The 26,653-nt window shown below is 37.3% G+C and overlaps 1 protein-coding gene across 1 annotated transcript in view; it reads right to left on the bottom strand.

The window, feature by feature from the left end:
• The window catches only part of MIA2 (MIA SH3 domain ER export factor 2), a 111,205-nt gene extending 85,280 nt beyond the window's left edge, over positions 1-25,925 (bottom strand). Inside the window, 6 exon segments of the mRNA XM_045848536.1 lie at positions 2,581-2,681; positions 2,799-3,017; positions 10,565-11,780; positions 16,549-16,635; positions 17,959-18,092; positions 25,601-25,925. Of these exon segments, the coding sequence (XP_045704492.1) occupies positions 2,581-2,681; positions 2,799-3,017; positions 10,565-11,780; positions 16,549-16,635; positions 17,959-18,092; positions 25,601-25,715 (1,872 nt within the window). The 5' untranslated portion in view covers positions 25,716-25,925.
• Positions 25,926-26,653: the final 728 nt, after the last annotated feature.

Here is a 26,653-nt window from a genome sequence, read left to right as displayed (position 1 = left end):
AAGTTTCTGCACAGCAAAAAAAAACAAACAAACCCACAAACCATCAATAAAATGAAAAGAGAACCCACTGTATGGGAGAATATATTTGCCAATGATACATCTTGCAAGGGTTTAATTTCCAAAATATATAAGGAACTTGTACAACTCAACATCAGTAAGACAAACAATCCAATTAAAAAATGGGATAAGGACCTGAATAGATACTTCTCCAAAGAGGACATCCAGATGTCCAATAGACATGAAAAAAATGCTCAACATCACTAATCATCAGAGAATTGCAAATTAAAACCACAGTGAGATTATCACCTCACACCTGCCAGATAGGCTACCATTAATAAATCAACAAACAAGTGCTGGCGAGGATGTGGAGGAAAGGGAAGCCTCATGCACTGTGGGAGGGAATGCAGAATGGTGCAGCCACTGTGGAAAACAGAAAACAGTATGGAGTGTCCTCAAAAAAGTAAAAATAGAACTGCCATTTTACCCAGTGAATCCACTTCTGGGAATAGATCCTAAGAATCCTAAAACACCAACCAAAAATGATTTATGCACCACTATGTTCATAGCAGTCTTATTTACAATAGCCAAGACCTGGAAACAGCCCAAGTGCCCATCAGTACATAGGTGGATAAAAAGATATGTGGTACATTTACACAGCAGAATACTATGTGGGTATAAAAAAGGAACTCTTACTTTTTGCAACAGTATGGATGGACTTAGAGAATATTATGTTAAGCAAAATAAGTCAGTCAGTGAAAGACAAAAATACTGTATGATCTCACTCATATGTGGAATCTAATGAACAAAATAAACTGATGAACAAAATAAAATCAAAGGCATAGAAACATGAAGCAGACTGACAGATCTCAGAGGGGAGGCAGAGTGGTTGTTACTGGAAGAAATTAGCCAAAGAACATACATGCTCAATATGAAGCCCATGAGCACAAACAATGTGGTAAAGGCCTATGGTCGGGGCGGTGGGGGCGCCGGGAGGTGGCTGTTCTCTACTACGTGGAGTGGGGTAAAGAGTGGGGGAACTGGAGAATAAATATCTGTAATAGTGTCAACAGTTTAAAAAAAAAAACATCTAGTATCAGTTTTGGGAAAGTCACCCCAGACGTCAGCTCCAGAGGGGAGGCACACAACTCTTACCCACTGGCCCTAGTGAGGGTGTGTCTGCACAGTTACTACTGAAGATGGGTGTGCTTCTTCAGGGCCAGCAATTTCTTTCATAAATTGGTGTTCAGTTGTCAACCTTTCAATAAGACAAAAATTGCAGATGAAAAGCAACCCCAGAAAGAAGATCTGGATATTAGATCAGTCCATTGATGCATGCAGCCTTGTGTGTTCACACTGGTAGCAGGGAGGGAGTCACATCATCTTCATTCTCAGCAGCAGTGTATTTCTTTGGTTGGACAGTAAATTCAATGGTGTGTTTTTTAAGCTTGCCTTGCAGTATCAAGACACACTTTAATTAAACTGATCTGGGAAAGAAGCTCAGAAGGGAAAAAGAAAACATGTGTCACAAGGTCTAACACAGGTACTTGCATTTTTGCCTATAAAAAATAAAAGTCAGCACTGGCTGGTGTGGCTCAGTGGATTGAGTGCCAGCCTATGAGCTGAAGGGTCACTGGTTCAGTTCCCAGGCAGGGCACATGCCTGGGTTGTGGGCCACATCCCCAGTTGGCAGCTTACAAGAGGCAACCAATTGATATTTCTCTCCCTCTCTTTCTTCCTTTCTTATCCTCTCTCTAAAAAATAAATAAAATCTTAAAAATAAACAAAAACATGTGGAAGCAGCCCCAGTGCCCATCAGTAGATGAGTGAATAAAAAAACCCTTTAGTACATTTACACAATGGAATGCTACTTGGCTGTAAAAAAATAAAGAAATCTTACTTTTTGCAACAGCATGGATGGGCCTAGAGAGTATTATGCTAAGTGAAATAAGCCAGTCAGAGAAAGACAAGTAAAATACCATATGAGTTCACTAATATGTGGAATCTAATGAATAAAATTAACTAATAGACAAAATGGAAACAGACTCATAGAGATAGAGAACTGGCTGACATCTGTCAGCAGGGAGTGGGTTTAGGGAGCTAGGTGAAAAATGTGAAGGGGTAAGCAAGGAAAGAAAAATTCATAGACACAGAAACAGTATGGTGATTACCACAAGGAAAGGAGAAAGGGGGAGGTAGTAAAGGGTATGGGGGAATAAATGGTAATGGAAAGAGACTTGACTTGGGGTGGTAAACACATGATATACAGATGATATATTATAGAATTGTATACCTTAAACCTATATAATTTTATTAACCAGTGTCACCCTGATAAATTTAATTTAAAACAAAAAAAAACAGCACAACCCCATTAACATTTCCCCCCAAAAGAGAAAAAGAAATCTTAACATCAATGCAACATAATGTTCATGTAAGGAGAAATCTTACCTGTAATATTTTATGGAAAAAGAAATATTATGTAGTAATCACATAGGGAAGATTCACTGAAACATAATTTCTAGCTGCTCCTATATTTAGCAAAATTGGTAGAATTATTGCAAAAGATTTAAAAGGTCAACTTACCACTTCTGTAAGAATTACTATTGATGAAAATGCAGAATTCATGAAATCACAAACACCAATTTGAAATAAAAATTTCAGAAAATGACCCTCGGAAGCATCTTCTGTGGATTTATAAATAAAAATAAGTTAATACTTTATATGATGTAACTTTTGAATCTAATTTCTCCTTAATCTCCTTTTTTAATCATTCTATTAAAAACTAATAACTTGTTTCTTACCTTTTTGAGCAATGTAATTTTGAGAAGACAAAAAGTAATCAGTTGAAAACATCTCACTGTTTGGCAGGGTATTTTCCATCGATCTGTCTATTTCCTCCTGAATAAGCTCTTCAATATCTAGTGATATTTTTGATTTTTCCTCATTATTTTTAGAAGATAGAGTTTCGAAGTATAAATCCTCATCAATTCTCATAGGTAACTCCATTTTAGAGATCATTTCTGTAAATAAATAATAATTTTTTAAATTCGTCCTTTGTTTTGGGCTTCCCTTTTGTTTTCCAGGAATTTTGTGATCATTATGATACTTCGTTATGGAAAAAAAATTACTAAAACATACATTTTAGCCTATATTAGTCCTTACCACACTCTTATGGCTTAAACAATACAAATACATTCTCTTAAAGTTCCAGACATCAGAAGCCCTCAAGTCAAGTTGTTGGGAGGACTGTTCCTTCTGGAGGCTCTAGAGGAGAATCCATTTTCTTGTCTTTTGTAGTTAATGGAGGCCACCATCACCCCTTGTCTCGGGCCCCATCTTTCATCTTCAAAGCCATCAGTGCAGCATCTTCTAAGCTCTCAGTCTGACTCTCCTGCCCTCCTCCTGTAAGAAACCTGATCATATTGGGCCCACTAGGATAATCTCTCCATTTCAGAATGTTTATTTTAAGTACAGCTGCAAGGTCCCTTTTGCCTTGTAAACATACTTACAGAATTTGGGGATTAAGACAAGGACATCTTTCAAGGACCATTATTCAGCCCTCAATAGAGACTTTTTCTAATTCCTTGACCAAGGAAGATTTTTTAAAAAACTGTATGTATCTATTGTCTATATTGCCTTTTATCCTAAAAACTATTAAAAAAGAAAAGCAAATAATGTAACTGTCAACAACTCTGTAGTATAATACAGTATGAACTTTTAAAGATCAAAGAGTAAATAGATCCTTACAGGATTTCATTCCTCTTGGATACATTTATTATCCAAATAGGTATAATATTTACATGCCATTGTAAAAATATATATCCTTGCTGTTCGAGGAAATTGTGAGATAATTTTTTGTACTTTATCAGTTAGAGAACTAGAAAGAATCAAAATGACCAAAATTATTTACAATATTTTTAGCCTATTTGATATTAATAGTTAATTCTATTTAATATGTAGAACAAACTGAGCTAGTTGCAAAAAGAAAGGTAATATTAGAATTTACAGTTTTGAAATCTTGTCCACTGGATTATGCATATTTATAACACACATTGCTAATATGTACTATTACATATAAAAGCTTGTATTACTCAAACTTTCAGTGAGGTTGTTCCAAAGGCAGAAGAACCACCTACTACTAAAGAAATTATACAGTCCATTTGCATAGAAAGCTACCCATGTTCTTAGGATATTTGGAATAAATTTGAAAATGACAAAGAACCAATGAAATGTCAGATACTATACTTTTTCTACTCTTTTGCAGCTTCATTAATTTCAAACTCCAACTTTTGTTTCCCTCTTCATCCCAAATCCAGTATATTACTATATATCATATATATTGTATCATGTCATCCAGTGAGGATTAAAAAAAAACAATGAATAAATAGAGGCTTTTTAAGTTCCCAAATCAAATGCATCCTTTATATTAAATTAAAATTTTGGAGGAAGATGATTGAGAGAAATCCTTAATGGTAGCACTTATGGGATGTTTTATATTTTAAAGTAAATTATTTATTAATGTACTGGAATGTGTTGTATAAAACAAATATAGACAACATAAGTAAAAAATATATTGTTGACATCATTATTTAAGTTAAGAATTATCACTTATTTTAGAAATTATCAAGAAAATATTGACGGCATTAAAACAATATTTTGACCCTGGATAATGTGGCTCAATAGTTGGAGCTTCATCCCATGCACTGAAATGTTGTGAGTTCGATTCCAGGTCAGGGCACATGCCTAGGCTGTGGGTTCCATCCCCAGTCAGTGTTCAGATGAGAGGTAACCCAGTGACGTGTGTGTGCGCGCGCGTCTCTCTCTCTCTCATTCTCTTTCTCTCTCCATCTTCCCCTGCCTCTAAAATCAATGAGTATATCCTTGGGTAAAGATTAATGAAAATAAGTTTTTCTAAAAACAGTATTTTGCATTTTTGTGTTGGCCCACTAGAAAATACTGATATTATAGAATATAAAAATAATGATATTCTCATTTAACCATTTGTAAAATACATGCTGCCATGAGTATATACCTATATATGCTTGTTTTCTCTTCCAGACCCAATAGCAGCATAAGGCAGTGCTGATAAATTAAGTTAAAATCAATAAATTATATTTTTAATTTCATTAATATGATATGAATGTGTCTGGCAAAGGCAAAACTTCACACGAGATTGGTGTTACCTTAATTCAATGATCTCATAAAATTCACATATTGCTTCCATAAGATAAGAATATCAAATTTTTAAATGGAACTCAAGAGATCATAAATCTTACCTTATTTTTTACCTAAGTTAGATAAATCTGTACTTTTAGATAAATGCATGTTATCCAACTGGTAACATTTTAATTACTATAAGTAAAGTATTTTACATTTATTTTACCGATAGGTTAAATAAAATATTCCTAATTTTTCCTAATTAATATTAAAAGTTTAAATGATTTATATCTTTGAATGATAATATAAGTTCAAATTTAGACTGAAACTATGTATGCATCTCTCCTGAGAATCTTCATTTAAAAAGGATTATCTTTCCCAAAAATTAATTTGAAATTTTAAAATTTGAAACATGTCAAAATTTGCCATATTTTTATTTTTTTATTTTTTTAAAGATTTTATTTATTTATTTTTAGAGAGGGAAGGGAGGGAGATAGAGAGAGAGAGAAAAACATCAATGTGCGGTTGCTGGGGGTCATGGCCTGCAACCCAGGCATGTACCCTGACTGGGAATCGAACCTGTGACACTTTGGTTTGCAGCTTGCGTTCAATCCACTGAGCTACGCCAGCCAGGGCTAAAATTTGCCATATTTTTAATGTTGCATCATATATTTATGTGTATGCCATGTCAAATAGCCATCAATTTATTTTAAGACAATTCCATTTTCAAACATAGTTTAAATTCAATGGTCGGTTAAGTAATCCAACAGAATTAAAGAAACAAAAGTTCTAACTAGTTGTAGCCTAAATTAGTGTATTCAAGCAAACTCTGGGATTGATTTCTCAGTTACTTGTCAACCCAAGGAAAGAAATGTATCAACACAGTCCTGTGAAACAATATTAAAGCCTTTGTAAGTTAATTACTCCATATGATTTTGCTCTTTGAGTTATAATTTAACACAGCACTTTGATGCTCTCACTTTGCATGGTTTAAAAGATGAAAGTCCCAAGTAAGCAAACACTTATCAGTAATTTAATTATACCTCTGTGGACATTAAAGTTAAAAATGAGCAATCAAATTAGGAGTCTGAATACAATGGGTCTGCTGTAAATACAGGACTCAAATAGAGATCTGCCATGTGATTAAATGGCAGCAGGTGAAGAACAGGCTTACTCAATAATTAACTACCCTCCAGTTTGTATGTGACTGTATTATTTTTTTAAAATATTGTCTTAAACTGCATTGAAATAAATACATATGTTAAGAAAAATGAATATTCCTATAATATTTTTATATTTAATTACAGTGAAATATTTCACTTGACTTAAACCTAAGCTTTCTGAGTTATATTAGTTATCGATATGCCTTTCTTATAATTGTTTATAAACAAAATTTTAAGTCAAATAAAATAATAAATAGCTTTTCATATTTAACTGTACTTGGGAAACTCACTATTTAAACATGCTCAATTGGAATCCTTTTGTAAAATAGTTACTAAATAAGTATTCCCTAATTTATCTATTTTGTAAATCTTTACATCAGCAAACTAGTTTTTCCATAAATGTGGTTATCACAAGTCTAACCCTTTCACAGGTATTGATTCAAAATCAGTGATTCATTTTTCTTATGCACTCTTTCTAACTAAGGCAAGTTTTCACTTGCTATTCCCTAACACATTTATTGAAATTATCTGAAAGTATTGGCTGTTCTAACAATTTCTCCAACATCCAGAAAACAAAGCCTATGGCTTAATCTGAATCCCTCTTTTAGTATTCTTTTTTAATACCTGTTTTGACTTCTGACCGAGATGGAAGCATAGGTAGATGCAATGTGCATCGTTGCACAACCAAAAGAAGGAGAACAACAAATTTAAAAACAAAAACACAACCAGAATTGCTAGAAAATTGAACTGTATGAAAGTCTGACAATCAAGGAGTTAAAGAGGAAACATTCATCCTTACTAGTAGGAGGGGTGGAGATGGGCAGCCAGGACACAGAGGTCTCATGACAAGGCAATGGCTGGAGGACTATGGCAGGTGAGGCGGGGGCAGGCAGAGCAGGAGGTCCCATACTCATGTGCAAATAAACTGGGAAGAACAACTGGGGTGCAAGACAGATTGTGCAATCCAGGGTTTAGAGTGAGGGGAAATAGAGCCTCAAAGCCTCTGACTGAAAAAGCCTGTGGGGGTTGAGGCAGTGGGAGAAACTTTCAGCCTCAGGAGAGTTTGTTGGAGAGACCCACAGGATTCTAGAATGAACAAAAAACCGCCCACCTGGAAATCAGCACCAGAAGGGCCCAATTTGCTTGTGGCCAGTGGCAGAGGGGACTGGAAGCTGGCAGAGAGATGACTGGGCCTCATTGTTCCCTCTTGGACCTTTCCCCCTCATACAGTACCACAGTGCAGCCACATAAGTTGCCCTGCCCTGGTGAATACTTAAGACTCCGCCCCTTACACATAACAGGTGCACCAAGACACACACAAAAAAATGGCCCAATTGAAAGAACAGACCAGAGCTCCAGAAAAAATACAACTAAATGACAAAGAGGTAGCCAACTTCTCAGAGGCACAGTTCAAAACACTGGTTATCAGCATGCTCACAGAATTGGTTGAGTATGGCCTCAAAATAGAGGAAAAAGTGAAGGCTGTGCAAAGTGAAATAAAGGAAAATGTGCAGGGAACCAACAGTGAAGGGAAGGAAACCAGAACTCAAATCAACAGTTTGGAGCAGAAGGAAAAAATAAACAGTCAACCAGAACAAAATGAAGAAACAAGAATTAAAAAATGAGGTGAGGCTTAGGAACCTCCAGGACAACTTTAAACATTCCAACATCTGAATCATAGAGGTGCCAGCAGGAGAAAAGGAAGAGCTAGAAATTGAAAACTCATTTGAAAACATAATGAAGGAGATCTTCCTCAGTGTGGAAAAGGAAATAGACTTCCAGGAAGCTCATAGAGTCCCAAAGAAGTTGGGCCCAAGAAAGCACACACCAAGGCACATGAGATTCCCTAAGATTAAAGATAAGGACAGAATCCTAAAAGCAGCAAGAGAAAAGGAGACAGTTACCTTCAAAGGAGTTCCCATAAGATTATCAGCTGATTTCTCAAAAGAAGGGGCTAGAAAGAAGTATTCAAAGTCATGAAAGGCAAGGACCTACATCCGACATTACTCTATCCATCAAAGCTATCATTTAGAATGGAAGGGCAGATACAGTGCTTCTCAAATAGGGCCAAGTTAAAGGAGTTCATCATCACCAAGCCCGTATTATATGAAATGTTAAAGGGACTTATCTAAGAGAAAGAAGAAGATAAAAAATATGAACAGTAAAATGGCAACAAACTCACAACTATCAACAACCAAACCTAAAAACAAAAACAAAAAACAACAACAACAAAAAAAAACACTAAGCAATCAACTAGAACAGGAATAGAACCACAGAAATGGAGATCACATGGAGGGTTATCAGTGGGGAAGGGGAAGGGGGAATGGGGAGAAAGATATAGGGAATAAGTAGCATAAACGGTAGGTAGAAAATAGACAGGGGGAGGTTAAGAATAGTATAGGAAATGTAGAAGTCAAAAAACTTATATGTATGACCCACGGACATGAATTAATAGTGGGGAGAATTCAGGTGGGAGGGTGTGTGTTCAGGTGGGAGGGTGTGGGAGGGCAGAGGGAAATAAAGGGGAGGAAATGGGACAACTAGTAGCATAATCAATAAAATATATTTTTTTAAAATAACAATTTTGCATGACCCCAGGTTACTTTTCATTTACTTAATATTGTAATGTTTTGGAATAATCCACTCTGTTTAAATAGTATAACATATCTTTTTTCTGAAATTTAAAGATTCTCTGAATATTTTCATAAGAATCCCTCAATACTAATTATAATTGCATAAATGCCATATTCTCATTGGACTACTCATCAAGTTTTTCATATTTAGAAATTCTCCCAGCATCACTATATGAAATTATAAATAAATTCTATTAAAATGACATTCAGGATGTGCTGGATTTCTGTAAATACGTTCTGAAATATTTTAGATATTTATATTTTGAATCTTCTATGTTTCTGGATCTGATTTTTTTTTGCTTTGTTGAAGTCTTCTTTCTAATTATTCTTATCTATTTTTCCACAATATTTCTTTAGGATCTAACAAGTTTAGAACAAAATAATTTCCTCTTTGGCCCTTCACAATTTAGTTCTCTAATGTTTTAGTCATGAAACACATCACACCTACATCTTTCTCATTTAGAAAGGGGTTATAATCTAAAGGAAACCAAGAGCTCACATTTTGAATAATATTTAGAAATGACATAATTCTAGAAATTCAGGAAAATCATCTAGTTTTAATGGAAATGTGTTTCCTTCTGAGTCTGCACCATTGTTGAACTCTTCTTGTGAAAGGTCTTCTGTCATTCTAGGGTTTAGTTGTTTCTGTACTATGGAAAATATTTGCAGAGTTTCTAACTGTCCATCACAAAGACATCAGAATGAAAATGTGGGAAAGTCATGTTATATAATTCTTTACTTGAAAACAACCCACATGTTTTTAATCATCGGAATTGCTATATACCTGAACATCTAGATCTAGAAGTATCCTATGATACTCTGCTCTCTTCTGCTGCCTTCTGGGATCCCAGAACTGAAAGATTTGAGTAAGAAGATTGAAAACTTGAGTTTCCTTATTATGCCATACACTTAAAACTCTTGATAACATAGTTCTTCTTGTTGGGGATGATGGGGAGTGGGGCAGTGTGGAATAGAGACCTAGAATAAAATGCCATTAGTAATCAAGACTATTTTAAATGATTGAAGTTTCCCTTAGCTTAAGTTTCTTTTTAAAAACCTCAACTATAGTTATATCGGGAAGGTGTAAATGAGCTAAAAAGTGCCAATGAGCAAAAGTCCTCATCTATCAGAATAGGAATTCAATGAAGATTAAGATTTTATTGCAAAAAGAAGTACTAAAATTTTTGCTTTAAAAAAAGAAAGAAATTATTGTTCCTGGGACAGTGGTGGGAATAGGGATGAACAGAAGGAACAACATTTCCTTTGGTTAAAAAAAAAGCCTTAGCACTATTTATATTTTTAAACCTGTTTTCACATACTACTTTAATAAAAAATAAAGTTATTGTAAAATACCTTAAGGTTTCCCCAGAACATTCATGTATTTCCAATCATTCTTTTTCCCTTGGGATTTTACTTTATAATATTAAGATCTAAGTCCCAGAATAAATCAGAGGTTGATAAAAGGGTGTTAATAATGTTGATTAATGTTGATTATTTAGTATTTTGAGAATATGGATTCCTGGACATTTGTAATCATAAAAGTACATATCTTATTTGTACTTATATGTAAGTACTGCATTATGTTTAAATATATACAGGTATTTTTATACCAACCTGACTGACTGTATCTGCTTTTTAACATCATAACTTTTATATTAGCTGTGGGATCATTTTCAACTGAAAATTCTTCTGTTTCATCATTTTCAAATACATTCTTTTCATCCATTGTCTTCTCAGGAACTGGAAATTCTGTTTCCTTCTGAAAGTTCCAAGGATTGTCAAAATTATACAACAATTTTGTAAAATATGGTAAGGTGTCAGAATCATCTGTGTTCTCTAAGACTTCACCCTTGCCTAATTGATCTTCGGTTTCTGTAGTTTTTATTATTTTGATTTCTTCTTCCTTATCAAGGTCCAATTCACTTGTTGGAAGCTGTTCAAGCGTATCTCCTTTATATCCTTCTTCATTTTTTCCATTATATGTTATAATTTTATCTTCATTGGCATATTCAAAGCCTAGCATACTAAAACCGAAATCAAACCAGCCTGGTTTGAGAACTGAGCTATCATTAGTGATTGTTTCTTCTTTTTCTGATAATATTTCTGTACATGGATATGTGGGTTCTTCCTCAGATGATATGGAATTGGGAACATCTTGTAGTGGTGGATTGCTTTCTTTGGATGATAATTCAAGCCCTGTATCCTCTCCTCCAAAACCTAAATAACTTGTAAATCCACCACCAAACCAACCAGTAGCTTGAGGATTGAGGATGTGCTCTGACTCAGATGCTTCAGACTGTTTCTTTGGCAATGAACTGAATTCTGATTCAGGTTCTTGCTTATGTTCTGTTTGGGGCTCACCGTTATTTAATTCCTCTAGGTCATCCTCATCTTCTACTGCTATTTTTCTACTTTGAAATGAGCTTTCTTGCTCAATAGCTGATTCAAAAGTGCTTTCTTCAGCTCGTGCACTTCCGAATCCAAACCATCCCTGCATATCAGGCACCGTTGAGGATGGGGGGACTTGATGCACTTCTGGAACAGGATCCTGTTTCACACTTTCAGCTTCTACTCCTTCCCAGTTTTTTGAATCACTAGTTTTTCTGGTATCATCAGGAGCTTCTGATGATGTAAATTGGTCTTCATTCCAAATACTTTTGGAAGCTGAATAAAATTCAGATTCTATCTGAAAATCACTTCCATATACACTAGATTTTTGGTCTTTATCTTCTTCATATGGATATACATCTTCACCATCATCACTGCTTAACTCACTATCTTCATTTTCAAATATATAGCTTACTCCAAGAAGACAAAAAAAATCAGATTCCTAAAATGAAAAAAAAATATGATTGACACAAATATACTGAAACTCCTTATTTCTCCCTAAATCATTTAAGATGGATAACTATACCACACAACTAGCTCAAAAGCACGGCAAAACCTAAAATCAGATCTCCTGATCTCAGACACTGTCAGTTGTATCAAAACTGACTTCTCAAGTTAATGATATAAACTTAAATGAAAATCATTTTACAGGTACTGGCCAGCTGGCTTATTTGGTTGGGAGCACCATCCCATGCACCAAAGGGTTGCAGTTTTGATCCCCAGTCAGGACACATACCTAGGATGCAGGTACAATCCCCAGTTGAGGTGCATGCAGTAGAAACTGATTAATGTTTCTCCCCTACCTCTCTAAAATCAATTTTAAAAAAGCATCCTCAGGTGAACATTAGAAAAAGAAATTGTTTTATCCTAGGATTTATTTGTTATCAACAGTTGAAGAATTTGAGAAGAACAGTCAAGTTTGAGTATATTCTGCAAAAAAACTCTGATGAAAGGGCATAAGTGGCCATAAAATCTTGGTCCTCCTAAGAGTGCACTGAATGGACACTGTAGCTCTGTGGTGGTTTGAGGGAAGGGGAATTCACAGCACATGGTCACAACTCAGACAGACCAGAGACTCTGAAGCATGAAGACCTGGGTAAAAGTTGCACTAAGACATTTAGACTTCTTTTATTGAGATAATACACATAGCCAATAGAAGTAGGGATACCCTTTCTCATCTCACAGAACAACTAAATCATCAAGAAGAAAAATGGTAAAGATCCTTTTTTTTAATTTGAAGGCATTTAACTGATATGCACTGTTCTTTGTATATTGCCATTATGAAGTAAGAATATTCAGAATTTTTTAAAGTAAATTTCAGAATTGTAATTTTACAATATGTTTTTTAGCACTGCAATATAGTCATTAAGAACAGACTCCAGAGCCAAACCCTCTAGGTTCAAATCCTGACTCTATCATTTACTAGCTCTGTGACCTTTAGTGAATTATACAACCTTTCTATGCCTCAGTCCTGTCATCTGTAAAATGAAAATAATGGCAGTACCTACCAGAGAAGAATGTTTTGAGGATTAAATGAATCAGGTGCTTAGAATAGCAAGTACTATACACTAGCCTAATTAGATCAAGGTTACACTACCCCAGATGAGTCAGTAATACAAGTGTATAAAGACCCAACCCCTTGCCTCTATTTAGAACTATTCTGAAAAGACCTTTGAGCTTCAGGGTTGTTGTTTTTATTTTATTTTATTTATTTATTTCTACAGAGAGGGGAAGAAAGGAGAGACAGAGAAAAACATCAATGTGTGGTTGCCTCTTGCGCTTCCCCTACTGGGGACCTGGTTTACAACCTATGCATGTACCCTGACTGGGAATCAAACCAGTGACCCTTTGGTTCCCAGGCCGGTACTCAGTCCACTGAGCCACACCAGCCAGGGCCAGAGTTTATTATCAAATCTACTGAGACCTTTGTTGCAACTGCATCATAGTTCAGCTTCTCTGTCTGTCCAATCCTCTTTTCAGGAGGTATTATTCCTAAGAAGATTCCCTAGTAAATTTCTTGGATGCAAAGCTCTACCTCAGAAACTATTTCTCAGGGAATTTGACCTAAAAATTTTAGGCCTCTGTATATTTACTCTATACTCTGCACTGGGCTAGGTGCTGGAATTTTACAGTAATCAATAGGAAACAAGTAATTATAAATTGTGATAAGTATTGTAACAGGGTGCTGAGCTGGAAGTCCCCCCAAATGGAGAAAACCCCTACAGCTATCGCTTGGGGGGATGAGGGAAGCAGAGCAGGGCCATTGAGAGCTGTTTTGCGTATCTGAAGGACTTGGCCAGTGCTATAATAATGTTAAAAGTTGTGCCTGCCTGGAGCCAGGGAGATGGGTGAGACTCTAACCTGTGATGTGAAGCAGCTGGAGGCGCTTCCTGTGCCTACACAGGAGGCTAGGAGGCTTGGAGGCTTGGAGGAGGCTTCTGCATCACGGGGACACACTTGCCCAGACTAGCAAAGGCAGCTGCGAAAGGCAGAAGAAACAAGACTCCTGGCAGGTGTAACCCAGTGTGAGAGGAGTCAGAAATAGGGTTACGGAGGAAGATCCACACCAGGATTTAAACCCAGGCGTGGCAGCCATACTAGGGCTTAACCATGTGGTTTGGAAACGGAGAGAAGGGCTCTCTTGACCACATAGCTTAGAAAGAAGCAGAAAAGCAGGATATAGCAGCCATTCAGAGCTCCTGAACATGCTGCTGGGGAAGGAGAAGCCTCTGACCACGTAGCAGCAGTGCTACATGTGGTCTTGGCCACGTGGTTTGAAAGAATGCAGGAATCCCACTGGCTTGCCATAAGGAAGTACCACGCAGTATTGGATTGAGAACGGGAGACGAACCAAGCTAGGACTTCTATTTTCTTTTCCTGAGATACGGTACCCCTGACTGGCCTGTTTTGGCAAGGGGAGATAGGACTGTGTGTGTGTGTGTGTGTGTGTGTGTGTGTGTGTGTGCGCGCGCGCGCTAAAGGGAGTAAGATTTAACAGCAGGATTCTACTGTTATTCTAAACCTATATAACTTTTGAATATATAGCTCCTTTCCTTTTTATCAAACTCTGGCATTGAGAGCCACAGTTCTTATTGGCAGCAGGCAGAAAGAACACAAAGTAACAAAAGACCTACAGGTGGGGGGGGGAGGGGGGGAGCGGAATTCTGTTACAGTACTGTGAAAGAAATAAAAGGAAGCTGTGATTAAGAAGTAGAAATTCCATAAGAATCATCATGGAGGGCCTCTCTGAGGCACTGATGTTTGAGCTGTGACCTAAGGGATAAAAAGGAAGTAGGAAAGTGAAGAACTTGGGGAAAGCATTCCAACCAGAGGGAATAGCCTGAGTTGGGAAGAAGCTTGGCATATTGTAAGAACCGTCAACGGGCCATTGTGGCCCAGAGCAGAGTGACTGAGAAGAGTGTGGCGCAAGACTGGGTTAGCAAGGGGGGCAAGGGAGACCGTGTAAGACCAGGGCAAAGGGGTCTGGGCTCGATTTCAGGTTCAGTGAAAAGCCATGAAAGGGCTTTAAACAAAAGGAATTAGGTGACCTGATTTTCATTTTTCATTTTTATAATATTCTTTACTGTTTGAAGAATGATTTGGGAAAGGGCAAAAGAAGAGGAAAGAAGGTTGGTTAGAAGACTGTTGTATTCTAATTAGGAGAAGATGATGCCTCCTTGGATTAAGGCTATGGGGAGAGTAAAAATGATGAGAAGACAATATACTCCAGATATATTTTGTAAGTAGAACTAACAGAATTAGTAATTATACAGTAAATGGACAGTTAATCCCAGAATTGGTGCTGAGAAAGAGCTAGATGACAGATAGTTTGCTTGACTAGACAGGCTTATTTCACACTGATCTCACATAAGGTAAATTGGCTTAACCTGGAATCTGAATTAAATGATCTAATCAAATTCACATACTAAAAAGTTACTTTCCAATGCCCTTTCTCATTATGAAGCCCAATATTATCAAGCTTATTTAAAACTCCAACAGAAAAAAAGATTGTGCCTATGAGACCTAGAGAGTGTTAACCTATAAATAAAAGGCCTTTAAAGTGAGAGTCAAAAAGCATTTATTTGAGATAAAAAAGAATAACTATTCAGGAATCACTTATTTGGGTAGTAACCCAAATACTGCTCTGATTAGGAGAAAAAAGGCAAAAGGCCTTTATGAGAAAGGGACGAGGAATAGTCAATACAAGGAAGACATTTCATGGGTACAGATAAGCTAACATAGTGATGCTGATCCAGAGAGATTGGATTAAGTCAGATCACTGAGGAGCAGTAGGGAGAGGCCATGTTTGCCAGGCAACTGTGGGTTGCCTGGGACAGAACTGGATGAGAAGCTGAATGACTCCAGAGCCAATGGAAATATAAAAAAGGCTGGCTCTCTGGCTCAGGGGAAGCTCTGTGGCTCCTGGACTGGTTCTCGCCTGGGCTTCGGCTTGGGCTTGGGCTCTGGCTCTCAGGCTCACTCTCAGGCTCTCCTTCCTTGAAGAATTCTGGATAGTCTGCTGCAGCTGCCTGCATTTCCCAGCAGACGGTATTTTGGTTGGGAAGGGACTTCGGCAAAGCCTAGGATCAGGTGGCTGGAGGAGGGTGGCAGGGTTATTCTTTGGATGTTCTAGAGGGGATGAGCTCTGAGCCATAAATCTGCCATTCATCCAAAATTATGTACCTTTTATATCTTATGTTGTTTTAGTTTGCAAACTAACCCTATAGAAACATGATAACTAAACACTAACAGGAAAAAAGACAGGAGAACTCAGGCATTAGAGGGTAGCCTGCTTTTGAATAAAAACTCCTTTATCAAGAAAGCTTTGCCTCTGGAGTTTTTGCCTAGAGGGCTGTGGCAGGCAGCAGAACCCCAAGTACTGTGCCATTACAATGCTAATTCTAAACAATGGATTTAATTTTTAGTCCTGTAGTCATAACACCTGCTCTCTTGTTATCCTTATTATCTTTGTCTGTTTATTTTTATCCTTGTCTGTTAATTTTTCATAAAACAAAAGCTTTGACTGACTTCACTTTTGTTTTACCTAATTTTATTTACATAATCAAACTATTCCTAAAGTGAATTCTCAGACCAATTATTTTATGTATTCACAATACAAAATACATAATCAATGGGCACTTATACTTCAGAAAACTATGTGAGCTAATAAATTTTAAATTCAATTAATAGGCATAATGAATTATACTCACTTTAGTTGGTATTTGAATTTCCTCAGATATAAACACCTCTTCAATCAGGACTGCATCTCTGGGAAAATATCCAAAATCCTTTCCTTTCTATCAAAATGAAGAACAAAGCTTAGCAAGGAAGAGTAATGAAAGCAATAATTACTATTAAACATAATTTTACTCCATGTCTTTGGTTCTCATCTATTTCAAATCACAAATATTAATTGGTTTTTATTTGCCATCTAAAAAAAAGTGAGTGAAATCATCATCCTTTTGTTATTCAAAACAACAACATTAAATTGAGGGAACAAAGAGTCAAGCTGTAAAATCCCGTTGTTTCCAAACTTCAGAGGGAAAACCAATCCATAAACTCATTTTCTTCCTTTTTGTGTTCCTAATGACCTTCCCTGCCCAGGTGGAGCACAGAGTTACAAAAGGCAAGGGAATGGTGGGAGTAGCCAGGATAGATAGAGCTATGACAAATTCAGCATTTTCAGAATGTCAGAATCAGGTAAAAGGTTTAAACTCTGAAGGGCCAAGAGAAATTCATCAAGATAGTAAGTATCTATGAATCCTCCAGGGACAATTTGGTTCCACTCAACTTTTCTGGGGCTCCTTGGTAACAGAGATCCTCTTAATCCAGTTTAAGTACATGTAGGATGTACCCTGAGAGTAAAGGCTTCACACAACCAGTCTTAGCCCATTTCCTATCCCTACCAAAGTGTAAAGACTGTATTTCTTTTGGTCATTTGATCCAGCACTGTTACACCCCCACTGTGATTCTTCCACTCAGTGGTTCCTGGAACTATTTGGAAAATGACAGCCTGTGGGTGAATGCTGTAGTTTGGCTTGCTGAATCAAAGTTATCTGCCTGAACTAAACACCTAATGCACAAAACTAAGTGTGCTTGAAACTTTACCCTGGCTCCACACATTACACACTGCTTTTGTGTGGAACTATCATTTTCACACATGGTAAACAAGAAAGACAAGAAAGTCCTTTATTTGCTCAGAAAGAGATGTCTTTTAATCCGATTGACTAAAACTTCCAGTCTCTCTTAAGCCTGGCCATCGACAGCACCAAGGGAAGCCTAGTGATGCCTAGTCATCCCATACTATCCGCTGGCACCTCTAAAGTCTCCACAAGTAAATATAAAGTTTAAATTAAAAAACTATACATGCTATGTAAAAATAATTTCAAAGCAATCTTAGACTTCCATCCCAACCAGACTGACTTCCCAAAAGCTACTTTATAGAAATTCTGGAACCAACACTAAACATAACCATTTTTTGTTTGTTTAAATATGTTAAGGGCCAAGTGTGTGTGTGTGTGTGTGTGTGTGTGTGTGTGTTCCATTAGAGATAAACAGCAGGCATCCTTGAGTAAGATGGCTATTTATTCTACATTGAATTTTTAAGATTAGATACTTACACTTCCTGCCCACAAATCTTCCCTTTCTCCTGCAAGTTTAACATAAACAGATATTTCTTCTCCCTTAGTGAAGTTTAGGTATCTGCAGTCAGGTCCTCTGTAATCTCTCATGGCTAAGACTCTGCTTATTAAAGCTATGTAGACATATAAAGAAAAACACAAAATTTTAATTAAAATGTTTTTTTCTCTCCCTCCCATATTGCCCTCCTCCAATCCATCCTATGTATACCAGTGCTAATTTCTTCATATCATTTATAGCCTCAAAAACCTACATAGACTTCCTATTGCACACAGAATCAATTCAAAACTCTACTTTGGTATCAAAGGATGTCTATAAACTTGTCTTCCTTCCTTATTTAAAATGACTTCCTTTTATTCCTTTACAGTCAATCTCCCCTGTACATTGTCCCTGGAATGCGGCATTGTCATTTTCCAGTGAATAGGGAAAGGAAAAAGAAAGATAATTAGTGTTTTTCTTGGTACCTATATATTGTATTCCAGGCATTTTGATAAACTTTTTATTTTATTAAATCCTCAAAACAGATCTATGAGGTAAATAATCTCATTTCAGTCCAATAAACGAAACTTTATTTAATTCTCAGAGAGTTAGTCACACACCTGATAAATGGTGGAGCTAGATTTGCTGGAAGTACTTGTCACTGAAACATCCAGCTTCCATATTCTGAGTTTTCCTTCCTCTATTTCCTAATCCTAGAAACCCTTCAGGGTTTCCTTCATGGTGAACTCATAACTACTTCCTCTTTGAGACAACCTTAATCATTCTAGCTACCCTGGCCCTTCTCTAAACTTTAATACTAACCTATTATCCTTATGTTGTATCAGTATTTACTGTTTGATATTGACCTCTTTTTAATTGATTATGCCATTACATTTGTCCAAAATTTCCCCCTTTGCCTCCCTCCACTTAGCCACCCCCACTCTCTTGGGTGATCCCACCTCCTTTGTTCATGTCCATGGGTCGTGCATATATGTTCTTTGGCAACTCCACTTCCTATACTTGCTCTTAACATCCCCCTGCCTCTTCTTTAACTACCCATTTGTATTTATTAATCCCTTCACCTTTTTCCCCATTCCCTCAAACCCCCTCCCCACTGGCCACAATCCCTATGCTATCTCCATATCTATGATTCTGTTTCTGTTCTGCTTGTTTGCTTAGTTTGTTATTTAGATTCAACTGTTGATGTTTATGTATTTATTGTCAATTTAATGATCATAGTTTTTATCTTCTTTTTCTTAAATAAGTCCCTTTAACATTTCATATAATGATGGTTTGGTGAGGATGAACTCCTTTAGCTTTACCTTCTCTGAGAAGCAGTTTATCTGTCTTTCCATTCTAAATGATAGCTTTCCTGGATAGAGTAATCTAGTTTATAGGTCCTTGCTTTTCATCACTTTGAATACTTCTTGCCAGTCCCTTCTAGCCTGCAAAGTTTCTTTTGAGAAATCAGCTGACAATCTTATGGGAATTCCTTTGTAGATAAATCTCTGCTTTTTTTCATGCTGCTTTTATGATTCTATCTTTATCTTTAACCTTTGGCATTTTAATTATGATGGGTGTTGGAGTGGGCCTCTTTGTGTCCATCTTGTTTGAGATTCTCTGTGCTTCCTGGACTTGTGTAATCACTTCACCAAATTAGGGAAGTTTTCTTTCGCTATTTTTTTTCAAATAAGTTTCCAAATGCTTCCTCTTTATCTTCTCCTTCTGGAACCCCATGATGTAAATATTGGCACACTTGAAGTTGTCCTAGAGGCTCCCTACCCTATACTCAATTTTTTAAAATTCATTTTTCTTCTTGCTGTACTGATTGGAAGTCTTTTGCTTCCTTGGAAGCAAACGATATTCCAAATCATTAATTTTATTCTTGGCTTCATCCACTCTGCTGTTGATTACCTGTAAATTGGTCTTTATTTCAATTACTGTTTCCTTCATTTCTGATTGGATCTTTTTTATGCTGTTGAAGTACCCACTGAATTCCTTCATCATCCTTATAAGCAATGTTTTCAACTCTGCATCTGATAGATTGCTTATCTCCACTTTGTTTAGTTATTTACTTGGAGTTTTTATCTGTTCTTTCATTTGGGACATGTTTCTTTGTCCCTGATTTTGGCAGCCTCCCTATGTTTGTTTCTATATATTAAGTAGCACTGCTTTGACTCCATGTCTTGGTAGCATGGCCTAATTACTAGGTGTCCTGTTGTGTGTGGCAGTACAGCCTCCGCTATCGCCCAAGCTGGGTACTCAAAGTGCACCCTGCATGTAGGCTGAGTACACCTCCTCTTGTAAATGAGTCTTGATGTCTGTTAGCACTTTGGGAGATCATTGAAAGGGATTTAGGCAGTCCAGATAGCTGGTAGGACTGGCTGTGACCCCTAGCCAGCAATCACCTCCCTCCCTGGCATGTGGAGGTAATTAGATTGGTGGTGCACCAACGTGGGCTGTAACTTTCCACTGAGTGCACAGGCTCTGGAGTTTTCCAGGTGGTACAGGCTAAGGTAAGCCTCCACCTGTGTTCTGTCTGGGGCCTCTTGACTTAAGCTGTAAAGTGATCTGCAGATGGCTGCTGCTAGTGCTGGGCCTAGGGTCACTTAGTGTGAGGTACGAGGCTGGGCTCAGCTGTTGCTTGTTTGAGCAGATTTAGGAAGGTCTGAAGCCTGCACCTGCCAGCCCTTCATAAGGAAAAGCCACTGTTACCAGCTCAGGTGGGCCTGTAAGTTGGATGGGGTGGACCCTTAGGTAATCATAAGGGTGGGGCTTACCAAGTAAGCCTGATTGTTGGAGACTCATATATAGTGCTGCTCCACTGGCTCTGTGTGGGGGAGGGTTTACAGAAGGTACAATGCTCTTTGCAGTTCTGTCTGTGAGGAAGCTGTCCCTCAGCTCTTGCCCTGATGCCAGACACTTCAGTTTCTCCCTGTATACCACTGGGGCCCCTCAAGGTGCTGCCCCAGTGCTGGAGCCCAGAGGGAGTGAGTATGAGTAAGCCTGTGTGTGAGATGCTAGAAAGGAGATGCCTCAACTCCCACAGTTTCTTCCATTGACCCAACCCCCACTGGTTTTTATAGCCAGAAGTTATGAGGACTTATCTTCCTGGCACTGGAACCCTGGGCTGCATGGTCTGGTGTGGGCCTGGGATCCCTCGCTCCTGAGATATCCCCCATTTTATATCCACAACACATGGGTTTGAAACCAGCCCTCTCTGCATAGCCGCATCTCCACCCATCTGCCCTGGCTACCCATCTGGATGAATATGATTTCTTTAATTCCTTAGTTGTCAGACTCCCATACAGCTTGATACTCTGATGGTTATGAGTAATATTTGTTCTGTAGTTCAGCTGTAATTTTGCTGTGGTTGTGCAAGGACATGAGCTGCATTTACCTACACCTCCATCTTGACCAGAAGTTGTTCTGTCACATAATTAATATTGACTTGTTTTGTCACTATTCACTAGAATGAAAATGCCTGGAGGTCAAGAACTTATCTCACATTTAAGTTTATTCCTCTTAGGTACAACTGCCCCACCCACACTCAGCACCTAATGGGCCCTCAAAAACTATTATTATAACCATATATGGTATATTTAACACATAAAATAATGTATATTACCAAATTAACTATTATAACTATATTAACATATATAAAACATTTTAATTAACATGCAATTAAAGTTAAAATAGCATTATAAATTACTGTCAATTTCAATGTTTCCATTTCATATTCTGTTTCTGGCCCCAAAGGACACTAAAATAATGTTGAAAAAGGGAAAGAACCCTGGCTGGTGTGGCTCAATGGATCGGGGGCCGGCCTGGGAACCAAAATGTTGTTGTATTGATTCCCAGTCAGCACATGCCTCAGCTGTGGTCCAGGTCCCTGGATGGGGGTGTGCAACCGATTAATGTATTTCCCATACATCAATGTTTCTCCCCCTCACTTTCTCCCTCCCATCCACTCTCTCTAAAAATAAATAAATAAAATGTTTTAAAGGAAAAGAATATTACTATTTAAAACATCATTTAGTAAACCTTCTCTATATATTAAATTACATATCCAAATTGTTAATAAAAATTATTCATAAAATTTTTTACTTGTAAATTACCCGTTTAAACTAATATTTTCCACTTTTAATTTACAAATTGTGAATCAGAACTAATGCTCACATACTGGAGAAGCAGAACTTATTTAAATAAATTATGATATATTGAGATGGAAATCATTTTGCACCAGAATGCTAATAACAAAACAAATTAAGCTCTTAAGCAATTAAATAAAATTATCTTTGTAAAAGATAAAGTATAATATTTAAAAATACAAATAAAAGTATATAATTCTTACACAGATTTCAATATGTTTATGAAATAAGTGAACACAAATTATTGTTTGATAAACTTCTGAGAGTAAATCCTTATAATTTGAAATAAAAACATTTTTTTAAAACTCATGAGAGAACTTCCAGTCAAGGTGGCAACAAAGGTAAACATGGCTCACCTTCTCGCACAACCCCATCTAAATTACAAATAAGTTGTAGAACAGTCATTGAGAAATTGAGTTGAATCAAAGTCTGACAACAACAGAATTAAACCACATCCATCCAGACTGGTAGGAGGGGCAGAGATGCAGAGTGGGCTGGTCCCACAACCACGTGTGGTAGATAAAAATTCAAGAGGGATATCTTGGGAGTGAGAAGTCCCAGCCCCATACCAGGACCCCCAGCCCAGGATACCAGTGCCAGGAAGATAAGTTCTCATAACTCTGGCTGTAAAAACCAGCAGGGATTGAGTTGGTGGAAGAAACTTCTGGAGTCCCAAACAGTTCCTCCTAAAGAACCCACATACAAACTTACTCAGACTGAATGCCTCTGAACTCCAGCACCAGAGTAGCAGCTTGATAGGCACGAGTGGCATACAGGGAGGAACTCAAGTGGCTGACCATCAAGGCAAGAGCTGAGGGGCAGCTTTCTCCCAGACAGAAAGGTGGGTAGAGCCACAGAGCCAGGAGATGGGTGTCATATCTGAGACTCCATCAACCTGGCTAAAACTGTTTGTGCTGCCCTAGAGATTCCCTGAGGCTCCATCACACTCATCTTACAGCTGTTAACAGTGGCCTTTCCATATGAATGGATGGTCTTGTCTCAAGCTTCACAAGTTCCTAAATCCTTGCAACAAGCATCAGCTGACCTCAGTGAGCTGCCAGCCCCTATACCTCTTGTGAGGTGGCTCATGAACTGCCTTAGCAGTAACCAGCCTAGATTCACAGCTTGGCTTCACCTGGGAATTTCCAAGCCCAGTGCAAATATCAGCCATCTCAGATTACTGAGCTCAGGCAGGGTGGCCCAAGGCAAAAGACAGGGTCTGGGCACCCAGTGGACAGCTACAGACCACATTGGAGCCCATTACCCTGCCCCTGACAGCTGATCCTCCACTGAGAGCAGAGGTTGGTAGTCGGTGGTCACAGCCAATCCTTGTGACTGACTGGCCTGGGTAAATCCCTCCCATCGACTTACCAAAAGCACCCAAGTTTCAACTACAAGAGGAGGATGTACTCAGCCCACACAAAGATCACACCTAAAGTACCTAGCTAGGGTGAGAGGAGAGGCTGTGCCACTGGACCCTACAGAACACCTACTACATTAGGCCATGCTACCAAGACATGGAGTCAAAGCAGCTCCACCTAATACACAGAAACAAATACAGAGAGGCTGCCAAAATGAGGAAAGAAGGAAATGTGACCTAAATGAAAGAACAGATCAAAACTTCAGACAAAGAGCTAAACAAAATGGAGATAACCAATCTATCAAATGGAAAGTTGAAAACACTGGTTATAAGGATGCTCAAGGAACTTAGGACCTCAACGGCATAAAAAGACCCAGCCTGAAACAAAGGATACACTAATTGAAATAAAAAATAATTTATAAGGAGACAACAGTAGAGTGAATAAATCCAAGAATCAAATCAATGATTTGGAACACAAAGTAGCAAAAACAACCAATCAGAATAACAAGAAGAAAAAAGAATCCAAAACAACGGGGATAGTATAAGTAGCCTCTGGGACAACTTTAAGAGTTTCAACATTTTCATCATAGGGGTGCCAGAAGGAGAGGATAAAGAGCAAGAAATGTATTTGAAAAAATAATGAAAGAAAACTTTCCTAATTTGGTGAAGGAAATGGACATGCAAGTCCAGGAAGCACAGAGAGTCCCAAACAAGATGAATGCAAAGGAACCCACTCCAAGACACATCATAATTAAAATGCTAAAGGTTAAAGATAAAGAGAGAATCTTAAAAGCAGCAAGAGCAAAGAAGATAGTCACCTACAGGGGAGTTCCCATAAGACTGTCAGCTGATTTCTCAGAGAAACATACAGGTTAGAAGAGATTGGCAAGAAATATTCAAAGTCATGAAAAGCAAGGACCTATAGCCAACACTGTTCTACCCAGCAAAGATATCATTAGGATCGAAGGTCAGATAAAGAATTTCCCAGACAAGAAAAAACTGGAGGAACTCATCATCACCAAACCATTATTATATGAAATGTTATATAATATAATATAATATAATATAATATAATATAATATAAATGTTATAATGACTTATTTAAGGAAAGAAGATAAAAACTATGAACAATAAAATGGCAATAAATACATACCTGTCACAATTGAATCTAAAAAGCAAACTAAGAAAACAAATAGAACAGAGACAAAATCAGGGATACAGAGAATGTTTTAATGGTTGCCAGATGTAAGGGGGGTGTAGGAGAATGAATAAGGAGGTGAGGGGATTAAGAAGTACAAATAGGTAGTTACAGAATAGCCATGAGGATATAAAGCACAGTATAAGAAATGGTGTAGCCAAAGAACTTACACTTATGACCCATGGACATGAACCATGGTGAGAGAATTGCCTGAGGGAGAGAGGTGTGCTAGGTGGAATAGGGGCAAAGGGGTAAAAATTGGGACCACTGTAATAGCATAATCAATAAAATATAATAAAAAATAAAACTTAGGAGAATCAGAAATCCTGATAATGAAATAGAAACTAAAATACATAAGGACTTCCTGTCCAGATAGCTCAGTTGGTTAGAGCCTCATCCCAATTTGCCAAGGTTGTGGGTTCAATTCTGGTCATGGCACATACAAAAATCAACCAAGGAATGCATAAATAAATGGAACAACAAATTGATGTTTCTCACTTTCTCTTTCTCCCCCACTCCTCTCCCTCTCTAAAATAAATGAAAATTTAAAAAAATAAGGACTTCATAAATCAAAGACTGTCTATCCATCTAATGGCTTGATATCTTTTTAAATATAAATCAATTACATTTATTTTAAAAAATACTAAAAATGCTGATTAGTTTGTTTTTGAGGTCTAGATAAGATCTTTATAATTTCTGATATATTTATATATCAAACTGATCTTTTCCCCTTTGTATATTTACACTAAAAGCTATCACAAAATGCTTTTTGTCCAGCATTTCCTGTTTATACTGATGTATACTTTATAATTGCAAATATTTTCCAAAAGTATTATTAATGCTCACTTTTGTCATTCATGTCTACAATAATATTTTATGTAATTTCAGAGGCTCAGTTTAAGAGGAAGAGAAAGAAAAAAAGAAAACAAACTTACTTTCACATTCCAAGTCAGCACATTTTTTAAAGTTTGCCAGCAGTTTTGTGCCTTCCAGAAACTTTGTCAGAAAAATAGCCAAAAGGAAGATCCTGTGAGCTCCAATCTCCGCCATGCTAAAACAAGCAGGAATCCCAAATGAGGTGAAACTGATTGTTTAGGCTGTCAATTGCCTGCTGAAACAGGAGATCTCCCAGTCTCTCTGCTAAATACCAGAGAAGAATGGTTTAGGTTTTTTAATCCCTTGATAACTACATTTTTCTGTCGGTCTTTAGGCTTAACTTGAGAAACACACACTCTCTGTTCTCAATCTGCAGTGTCATGTATCTAGATGATCCATGGGGGGTTAATAATTAACAGGGATTTTTAGTTGGACTCATGTCTTACAAAGGTGGCCCACGTCAAACTGTCTATCTTAAAGGCACCTTGCATTCACCATTTCTTAAACAGGCCTCCACAAAAAGGTGGTTAACCTGTTTTTGTTAATAAATCACTACAATAAATAAATCAATAAATAATAAATCAATAAGTACAAACAGCATTTGCTGCATGCAAATATCAGCATCAAGGGGAAAACATATATTACATGTAAAAGCAGTAATAATGTTAAAAATGGTTTTGAAAAATCATGATGAAATTTATTTGAAAAACTATTCCACTTTCATATTTTTTAAAAAACTTTAGTGTTACTGTGAAGTTGAAACTTGTATTTAGTTAAGAATAATAGTTAAAATGTAGTAAGTACTTATTATGTTCCAGCTATTGTCTTCAACACTTAAACATATCTGATTTAACACTCACACCAACTTTCTAAGATAAGTAATATTATCACCCCCATGTTTGTATATGAGGAAACTTTGGTACTTAAAGAAGGGTTAAATCACTTGCCCAATATCACAGAGTGAGTAGAGAAGAAATTTAAACCTAGGAATTACGACTTCTCCTACTTATACTGACTAGGCTTTCCTAGCAAGAATCAAGTCATCTGCCACAGAAAGATGTCCACTTCATCTGCAACAGTACTATTTCAGAAACAACAGGTACAGTATTTGT

Source organism: Phyllostomus hastatus, unplaced genomic scaffold (genome assembly GCF_019186645.2).
Source record: "Phyllostomus hastatus isolate PE091 unplaced genomic scaffold, TTU_PhHast_1.1 phas_contig_62, whole genome shotgun sequence".
Lineage (NCBI taxonomy): Eukaryota > Metazoa > Chordata > Mammalia > Chiroptera > Phyllostomidae > Phyllostomus > Phyllostomus hastatus.
Note: the sequence above shows the minus strand (reverse complement) of the source record. Positions and strands in the feature narration are given on the sequence as shown.